This window comes from Seriola lalandi, unplaced genomic scaffold (assembly GCF_002814215.2).
Source record: "Seriola lalandi dorsalis isolate HSWRI2012SDOR001 ecotype SW California unplaced genomic scaffold, Sedor1 jcf7180002054520, whole genome shotgun sequence".
In the NCBI taxonomy this organism is placed as follows: domain Eukaryota; kingdom Metazoa; phylum Chordata; class Actinopteri; order Carangiformes; family Carangidae; genus Seriola; species Seriola lalandi.
The window spans coordinates 445,570-455,189 of NW_019525073.1; the positions used below are offsets into that span (position 1 = coordinate 445,570).

Here is a 9,620-nt window from a genome sequence, read left to right on the forward strand (position 1 = left end):
TATTCATATGCAATAAGGCGAAAGAGGCTCCATATTGTCTCCTTTTTTTTTTCTTCTGGAATACGCCTCTGGGGTTTCACTAATGCAAATCACATTTATGTGATCCACTACCTCAAATGTGTAGCAGTTGCAGACATTAGAAGAATAAGATTGTACGAGCCAAGCTGACAAAACCAAATTTGATATATTATCTTCATAACAGACAATAGAATAGCTTGCTTTTCTCATAGTTTACTCTTAAGTTTCATAATCAAGGTCTTGATGACTCCTGTCTTTCCAGGGCTCAGTAAATACAACAGTCTCTGCCTGTCCGTGTCCACTGGATGGGGGTTGGATCACTCTGGATGTGAGGAGGTCCTGACCAATTTATTTTGAGTTCATTATGTTTATGGAGAATTACACCATCCCCCTGCACCATTTTCTGACAGCAGAGAACAAACAAGAATACACATGCCCCCCCCCCCCAAGCATGTGTTCTATGTTTTGACAACATCGTCTGTCACAGTCACTGATCTCATGCTTGGAATAAATCAAAGGTGTTATCACACTGCCATGGGAGTCAAAACCCAGCCACAAAACAATGCGTACCTCCCAAGCGTTCACTTTTTCTATTTTCGTCATGCACAAAGAAACACAGTGTCTCTAAAACTCCATTTTATTACCTTGTTTTGATTCAAAGACACATTAAAAGGCGGATAAAAAAAAAAGAAGTGTAAAAACAGACTAAAAGTGTCACAAAAAAAACTCCCAGAATAACTACTGGTACAGACCTATGCATGGCTTCTGTTCAATGTGAGAATGGCATTCAGTCCTCCATACTATACAGATACGCACTCACACATACAAATGGGACCAGGGTGTATCCTGCAGCTTATCAATTAATTCTACCTGCAGAGGCAACTCTCCCCCTCGTGAATGTCCCCTAAGTATTTTTCTTCACACTATCATGGGGCCTCCTCCACTTGCAGATGTCTTAAGGTCCATATTCCCTTCATCATACCCCAGAGATGTTGAGGTCGCTCTCACATTCTGTGAAATCCAGGTTCATGTCCTCCCTTTGAACGTGTTCATGCAGGTATAACTCCCAGAAAACTTGTGGATTTCTTCAAGTGCAACTTGTGGCATGAAGCTAAAAAAAAGACCAAGGATGGAATGTTAAGTGTGAGGTATAATTTATGGTGCTGAAAACAAGACCAAAATAAACCCCCCCCCCCAAAAAAAAAGAGTGAACTGTTTACCTTTTTAGAATGACAAGGGCGTGCATAGTCCATGGCAGGTAGAGGAAGGCCTTGTCAGCTCTGACTGCATCCACAGTTCTCTGGGCCACTACCTCAGGTTTGAGAGGAGGAAAGAGCTGGGGAAACCTACAGGAGAAAAGGTGATGGTCATTCCGATTAAATTAAGAATGCATTTTCACGTTGTATCCACTTCTCATCACAAACCCTTTTCATTTGAAATACCAAGTGCAAACAAAGCCTGCTTCAGCTAGCTATATGTGCTTTTTATGGCAGCAGAGTGAACGAATTACACAGCAGATAAACTGTTGATGGAAACTGCCAAATTGCACATTTCCACAAGCTATTACACAACAATGTGAAAGGTTGAGTGTACTCATACACGTGTACAAGAGCCCATTGTGTCATAGATGCTAAACACCTCAGACAGTTCAGCAGTACTGGAAAGGTCCAAAACATCAAGTTTCAATGTCATCAATGAAGGCCCAAGACAGCCACTAGGGGGCAGACAGACTGACGATAAATGAGTGAATAACTTGATGCTGTGTAGATGACGTGTGTTCCTTTTTTAGGTCTTTGATGAGCTACTATTTTGACTACCGTTTTAAACTGTTTGATTAAGGGCAAGTTGAGCAAGAACATTCTTAGTCACAATAATATCATGGGAGAGAATCTGCAAAGAGCTGGAGGGTTGCGCAAAGTCATGAACTCACACTTTGGAGGTTCCCAGCTTTGTGACAGTCTTTTATTTTATTGTGATCTGCTAGGGTGTAGCTCATTGCAGAGGCAAAATCAGGGGACGCCAATCCCTCCAGTAGACGTCAAGCTATTTGTGATTATGTCTAGATGAAAAGTCAGAGGATCATCTAATTAATTTATCCTGTTGCAACCTTGAATATCTGCAACATATTTCAATGCAATCCATCCAATAGTCGTTAAGATATTTCACTCTGAAACACAGACGTCAACCATGTGGCTAGAGGAAAAGCCAGAGGATGCTCTAAGTCAGTAGGATTCATCCTGTAGGGACCATGACTCTGTAGATTACAGCAACCAACCCAACAGTCAGCGAAATTTCAGTCTGAAGCAGTGGTGAACTGACTGACAATCGGACAAATATTAACATAGAGCCTAGAACCATGCTGCTAGCAAGGCTAAGAGAAAAAATAGATTGCACTCTTTAAATTCCCACTACGAGGTTCATTCTCACCTGACTCTCATGCCCTGGAACATCTCTGTATTAGTGTGGAAGGGAAGCACTGTGGTGCAGCCGACGCCAGGACAGTCCAGCAGGCCCAGTGTCAGGCTTTCCATGAAGGCCAGCGACGACGCCTTGGAGGTGCAGTAATCTATGGCCCCAGGGATGGGAGACTGGGACAGGATGGAGTTTATGCATACTACATGGCCGTGCTGCAGCTCCAGCATTCGGGGCAGGAAAGCTTTTGTTGTCTGAGATGAGGGAAGAAAATAAAAAAATGGAGAATGAAGAGGAGAGTAAAGACAAGGTGGAAGGAGGAGTGGTAAAAGAGGGTGGAATACATTCAATAGAGTAAAAAAAAAAGAAGAGCAGACAAGATAAACAGGCCCACACTGTAACCACAGATTAAATTTCCATTTCCATTTAGTTGATAATTGCATTTCTGCCTGCTTATAACATAGTCTTTTGATCTCCATTCAAAATAAAAAATGCCATGAATTTCAAAACCCCTCTGATGTTTCAGGGGCTGAGAGGCAATTTGGAAATACCCTACTTAACCTGCCATAATAGCAGTCTTGACTGACAAGTCCGGGGTTGCCTACTATATATACTGTCATGCTATAATCAAAATATGAAAATGGTGAGGATAATCTGCAAGGAGGAATTCCCCTACATCTGCATGTGAACTGGCTCTGCTCTACATTTCTGAAAGTCTTACCCAGAACTGTCCCATGGTGTTGATATGTTGAGATTTCAGAAGGGCGTCGTCATCGCTGTCCATCAGACTTTTGCCGTGGACTACAGCTGCGTTGTTCACTAATATCGTAACATCTCCCACCTGAGATTAAAAAAGAATAAACAATCAGGAGAGGAAAAAAAAGAACTCTGTCAGATGTCTTGTGCATTTTCTGTCTGCTTTCATGAGATGATACAGTTGCGCTGCACCAGAGCTGTCAGCAATATTCCCCGCTCTTAGTCAGATATTTCAGATGAAGTGTAATCTATACACCAGATGGGAGACAGAGCAGCTCAGAGCCAATATACATAGAGAGGAGACAGAGAGGCATCCCAGGGAGATATTTTATGATGTGTTTCACTGTGTGTAAAAGACATTTGTCTTTGTTCAAGTCGAAAATATCTTTATAGATATTAAGCTGGTGTACCTTTTCTCTAACCACCTTGGCTTGCTTGTAAACTTCCTCCCGATTGGCCACATCGCACAGGAAGTAATGGCACTCTGTTCCTGAGAGAGAGATCTCTTCAGCTGTTTCTTTGAGGCACTTTTCAGTCCGGCCCCACAAGATCACCTAGCACAAAAATAACATTTCCACAGGTTAGAAAGAAACAGAGAATGTTCTGAATTGAATCTGTAACGAGCTCAGAAGCAGAATGAGGTGAACTGTTGCTTATAAATGGAACAAAAAGAGTTGGTTTTTTTTGTTTTTTTACAGTCAGTCATCAACAAAACATTACGTGTGTTTTGTGTAATTTTTCTGGCAATGAGACCTGGAGATCTTTGCACAGCAATGCTCTTTTCATTCAGAGAACAGAGAGGCCATTTTCACTCTAACAAATAGTTTTCTAGCAAGATTAAAGGCTTGGGGGGTTGCTGTGTGAATGAATTGTCTCTTCATCCACCCGGAGACTAAATGAAGGCTGGTCATTTGAGCAGGGAACATGGGGTTGGACGGGAGGGGTGGAGGGGCGGGTGGGGAGGTGGGGCTAGTGATTGGGCAATTAGATCTGTCAGTCTCTGGGGTCAGGGAAAGGTAATGAAATCAGGGGGTGAGCCCTCCTCATCTCTCAAACACAAATTCTCAAAGAGATTACACGGCCTGTTGGGCAGATGAGCCCCGTCATTTCTGGTCAGGGAGTCTGAAAACAGTGCGTGTGTGAAGTGCTGAGGACGCCAGTGTGGGATTTGGCTGGTCGCCCGTGACCAAGGTTAATATTTGAGCAAAAAGTCCTCTGGAAAGTGATCTTGTGTATCTGAGAGACAGAGAGACTGCATGAGCGCATGCATACAACACACACACACACACACACACACACACACACACACACACACACACACACACACAAAAGAAGGCATGTCTGTCTGTTAGCCAGCGGATCATCAGAGTCATTCCCATTGTTTTAATACCAATGTTTATGTGTAACCATGAAGCCAGTCAATGGGCAGGATGGATTTACAGTGATATATTAGTCTTGACATGAAAGACATGTAAAAATGAGTGAACATAGAAAAGTACATATGATCATGTAGCATACTCTACTATGCTTTTCTACCTTTGGATGATATATAACCCCAGCCCTTACAATGGCTGACACTCTTCATAGCAGTACCAGCAAGCATGTAGGGCTTTAGCATGTTTCCCATTGAAGGGATCCATCGCAACAAATGATCACAAAATGTTCTCAGCATTTGTCTAGGGTCAAACATAACACGCTGGCAAATACAGTACGTTCATTTGCATAGCCACAATTCCTTAAAAAGTAACACATTACTGTGCTGCAATTGGTTCTAAGGCAGTTTTCGTGGCTCAATAAGTATCCAATGGCAATAGTGGCAGAAGCAAACCAAACACAGAAATATTGACAGTGTTAAGCTCGAGGGACATCAAAGATTACTGACTGGAATGTGTTCTTTATTTCTTTATCAGATCTGGAGCAATAAGTATTTGGCTTCCACTGTGAACGGTCCTTGTTTGAGTTGCTTGTGATTGTTTTTTTTTTTTCGTTTTTGTTTGCTTCATTTGCAAACCCATTTAAGTAATCAGTGAAGGCAGACAGGTCTTGATAAATAACTGAAAGCTTTTAATAGGATTTGAGCCTTACAAACAAAGCTGACAGCTCTCATTAAAAGTCAGCACTCAAACTGTGCTCTCCTGTTAAAATGTTATTCAATTCATTAGGTTTATCACCCGTCACAACACACAAGACCCTTAGAACAAACAAGCACTGGCCAAATTGCTATGTGGATAGAAACGGTAAGAAAACTGTTTTTAATTGACCTTGCACAAGCCCCCCCTCGCTATCAGTGATAAACCAGTGATTGTTCTAACTAGGCATGCCTAACAAGACTTAACGTCAACACATGTTGCAAGTAAAAGCCCTCTGATCAACAAATTAATGTTGCAAAGCTTGAAACAAGACCTTGAAAGGTAGAGAGAGAAAGAGAGAGAGAGCAGATGCCACTCAATACTGGCTGAGGTGTACATCTCCGTGTCCCCAGTAGCTCCAGCTGAATTACAGTGATACTCTATCTCTCAGGCCTGAATGTATGGGTGGGTACGAACCCTCCTTTTCACACCCATTGTAAGGGCCAGCGGAGAGGCAGCACACAGAGGGGGCAGCAGGAGTTCAGGAGGCAGTCGCCTGCCGCTGTCTAATTACTGCGGAGACAGCAAGGTCAGCTGCAGGGCAATACCCAGCTGGGAGCAGTGTGCTTCCCGCCTCCACCACAACACACACACAAACCTGTTGTCAGTGTCTGCGATTGGTTCACCTTCCTCGCGGTGTAATGTTAACAACCACATAGAAATCCTTGTTTTCTGGAGTTGCTGTTATGGTGCAGAAAAATACTTGGAAAAGGAGCTTTGAAGAAATATGCTGTTTTAAGTTGTCTATTTACTGGGGATTGTTGTGAAAGCCCTTCCGCACTGCTCTGAACTTGGATGCCGTGTTTGGAAATACTTTGATTCAGGTTTATTGTTTCGGAGCTTTGTTCTGCAACGGTTCCCCCCCTAACAGCACACAAGAAGACCTGGCTCCCCTCCTGAGTCCCCGGCTCTCCATCTCGCCAAATTCTTTTATCAATGCTGTAGTTAGTCTTCCTCACACCGTGAAAACACCAAAAGCCCAAGCAGAGGGAAAAGGAAATTCCGGCTGCCAATCACAAAGGGGCTCAAACTGGGGAGAGCATAAGTTCATAGAGGTTAGCCCTATTCATAATTACCGTCCTATTTCCTTTTAGCATCTCTTTAGGCAGGGAGTAATTGTCATACACATTACCACAGGTGTTGTTTTCAAAGCCTTCACACCTTGATAATACCCAACAATGGGGTGCTGAAAAGCATGGTGACATCCTTTGTTGTGCAGCTGCAAAGTAAAGCTTTTAAAACCCACTGGTTTCTTCTTGCTCATTCCCCCGAGGAGATGGCATTGAAAGACAGAGGGAGGCAGTTAGTGTTTCATTGAGCTTTCAGCAATGTTTTCAAGCTGCTAAAATTGCGCCTTAAGAGAGCATCCAAAAATGCGAAGCGCATGTCACACATGTACAGATAATTACAACCCGCAGCTTTCAGCTGGGTGACTCAGTGCTTTCTATCGGAGAAATTACTACCATTTTCTTCCATGTGTAATGATGACTCCCATCTGAGGTGATCAAAAATAGAGCTGCTCTGCATTAACATGTTGCTGCTAGAGGTACGCCGGCAGCTCACCAGGCACTCGGCTGTGTAACGTTTTACCCAATGGATGGGTGGACAAACTGTAGCTGAAGATGATGATAGGAACAGAGATTCGCCTGGCCTGCGGTGATGAGGAGCTTGTCTATGTAGCCACTGAAGCATTGCAGGCCCAAGTGACGGCTCCTTGTCAGGGTGGTTGGGTGGGGGTCTTCTCCCTATCCACTAGGAAAGACTAAATACATTACTTATAATATGGATTTGGAATTCAAAGATTTGCAAACATGAAGGATTGGTCTATGTCTGTGGTGTAATCAGATTACTTTTGAATCCCCCGTGTTATCAAAACATGAGTAACAGCATGTAAAATTCATCTTAAGGTCCAGCTGGAGGGGGAAAAAAATCATGACGCATCATAACTTCAGTGATGTTGGAAAAATGACTTGTCATGAAATTTCTGACCTATTTTGACCCATTACCTCATAAGAATGTGTCATCTGAGTACATCAACAAGTTTCTGTAAGAGGTTTACAGCTGCCACCTTTGTGTTAGACCAATCCAAGATAAGGCAATCTGTTCCTCCTCAACTCTTTTTTGTTGGGTTCACTTTGTTTTTGCATACACTCCATAAAAGGCATCTCATGTCCTCATGCTATGCTTGAAAACAAAACCTAATCTGGCTTTTATTAAAAAGCATCATGGAGCCTTTTGTTGCATTGTGATATGTTGGCAGATTTTACGACAAGACTGCTTTAAAAAAAATGGCAAGAAACTATAATGGGGTAATAGCATGGCTGTTCTGTGAATGGCTTTGAAGCTGTTTCAGTGCAGCTTTGTGCACAGAGCAACTGCCCCCCCCCAAAAAAAAGAATCCCCCACCACAACCCCCCACTCCCCTAGCTCACACATACAGGCACACAGAGTCAGTGCCTTCAGCCTAAATCTTTGTATCACACACACTTTGTAGACGTCAGTCATACCAGAATCACTGCAGACCCTGGCAAAATAAATGTCAGATCAGTGCTGCGCTCTATCACATTTATCAGCCATAAGAGCCACCCAGACCTGCCCTCTGGTTGACCCATGCTGTTGTGCAATACTTGACCCAAAATTGAGGGCTGTGCCTCCAGTCTCACTGGACCAACTAGGCAACTCCGAGGTCACGACCAGTGCCTCCACGGAACATGAAAACAACACCACACTTGGGGCAAGGTGTGCAGCACAGACCGGGTTACCTGCAGCTGGAGGAGCTGGGGGATCCAGGCTTCTCCACTACTGCTGCTGGCTTTGACACAAATTAAACCCATGGCAAAAAAAACCATGCCTTGCCAAAATGACTTCAACGATTTGTTAATGCACCTCTTTTAAAAGCGTGGTAGTGACAAAGTGAATGCAACAAGTGGTCTGTAGTGAAATGAAATTACCTTTCTGGCTCCCTGCTTGGCAAATTCTTTGGCTAGATGACGTCCGATGCCGCGTCCCCCACCGGTGATCAATACCACCTCCTTGGTCAGGTCCTTCCTTCTGCTCGGCAACAGCGAAAACAAACTTGCTCTGACTATATAATAGAACATTTGGACCGGGAAAAGAAACATACGACACGCGCTCTTCAGCTCCATCTCGGAAAGTGCTCACAGGCTGCCGACAAGTACAATGTTTACGCTGCAAGTTTACGTGCACTGCAGATATATCCTCCCACAGTGAAAGCGGTTCACAAACACGGGACTTGTGAGCTCCTGCAAGTTTATCCGCGTGCAAACAATATCATCTGCAGCCTCACAAAGTGTTGTATGAGTAATCCACAGCCGCAAAAATATGAGAAAAAGCTGAAGTGTGTGACCTCAAGGAGCTCTGACATGTTAAGTCGACATGCATCAGGATCTCGAAGTGTGTGAGTGATCAGTCATTACGTCTGTCAACCACTGGTAGAGACGCAGAAACGTGAAACACAAGTCCAGGCGACGCTCCGCGGTGTGCGCTACTAAAAGTGCAGGGCTTTGGTGTTGTGTTCCTGCACTGTCCTGTCCTGCCTTATATATCACCGCCTCTGCCCTGGCTTCGCTGCTTCCACTAGTGAAAGGACCTGGATGAACCTAAAGGGGAGGTTTGGAAGGGCATTAATCCTGATTGACATGTTAAGTGGGGATGAATATTTTTGCTCCAGTGCCCGTCTTGCCCTGAGTGCTTGCGTACTTGCCTCTTCCCCACCCCCTTCATGTGTCTACAGCAGCGCTGGTTCTCAATCTGTGGTCCGCGGCCCCCCAGTGGTCGCCCCACTGTGTCCCAGGTGTGTGCCCCATTTCCTTTTTAATTTTTTTTTTTTTTTTGGGGGGGGGGGTTAACTGCATAATTTCATTGACTTGAACTTAACCTCGTTACATAACATAACATAACATAACACATAACAACGATGTTGCAATCACAGGTTTCACTGACAGTTATAAGTCAGTGTGAAATCAATAACAAAAATATTCTTATGTAAGAGCTTCAGATGGGGGAGAGCCCTGCTCAACTAATCCTTAGACCCCCCCCCACCCCACACACACACACACACACACACACACACACACACACACACACACACAGGTTGTCTGTTCAGAAAGTCTCGTCCTTTATGTAAAATCTAAAGTATAGATACCCAGTGAACATTTGAAATAAATAAAAGAAGCAATCAGTAAATAAACACTAAGTTTTTCACTTTAAAACTCTTGAAACACAGACACCCCCCCCCACCCCACACACACACACACACACACACACACACACACACACACACGC

At 43.8% G+C, this 9,620-nt stretch overlaps 2 protein-coding genes across 2 annotated transcripts in view; one reads left to right on the top strand and one right to left on the bottom strand.

Annotated features, from left to right (window-relative positions):
• Nucleotides 1–639: 639 nt before the first annotated feature.
• Nucleotides 640–8,940, bottom strand: dhrs3b (dehydrogenase/reductase (SDR family) member 3b). Its single transcript, XM_023414012.2, has 6 exons — nt 8,267–8,940; nt 3,597–3,740; nt 3,152–3,271; nt 2,446–2,684; nt 1,239–1,364; nt 640–1,129 (listed from the first exon to the last, which is right to left on the bottom strand). Exons 1-6 carry the CDS (start codon nt 8,459–8,461, stop codon nt 1,045–1,047), a joined length of 909 nt encoding a protein of 302 aa, XP_023269780.1. The 5' UTR covers nt 8,462–8,940; the 3' UTR covers nt 640–1,044.
• Nucleotides 8,941–8,989: 49 nt separating this feature from the next.
• Nucleotides 8,990–9,620, top strand: part of aadacl4 (arylacetamide deacetylase-like 4) — a 4,425-nt gene continuing 3,794 nt past the window's right edge. The window contains exon 1 of the mRNA XM_087175994.1: nt 8,990–9,129. The gene's annotated coding sequence lies outside the window, so the exon portion shown is untranslated. The remainder of the gene's footprint in view (nt 9,130–9,620) is intronic.

Bases quoted from the DNA above. Each gene is read 5' to 3' on its own strand.
- dhrs3b (XM_023414012.2), bottom strand. From the start codon at position 8,461: ATGGAGCTGAAGAGCGCGTGTCGTATGTTTCTTTTCCCGGTCCAAATG. The intron at 1,365-2,445 runs GTGAGAATGAAC...TTTCTCCTGTAG, and splicing joins TTCCAGGGCATGAGAGTCAG to GTTTCCCCAGCTCTTTCCTC. The intron at 1,130-1,238 runs GTAAACAGTTCA...TCTTTTTTTTAG, and splicing joins GCCCTTGTCATTCTAAAAAG to CTTCATGCCACAAGTTGCAC.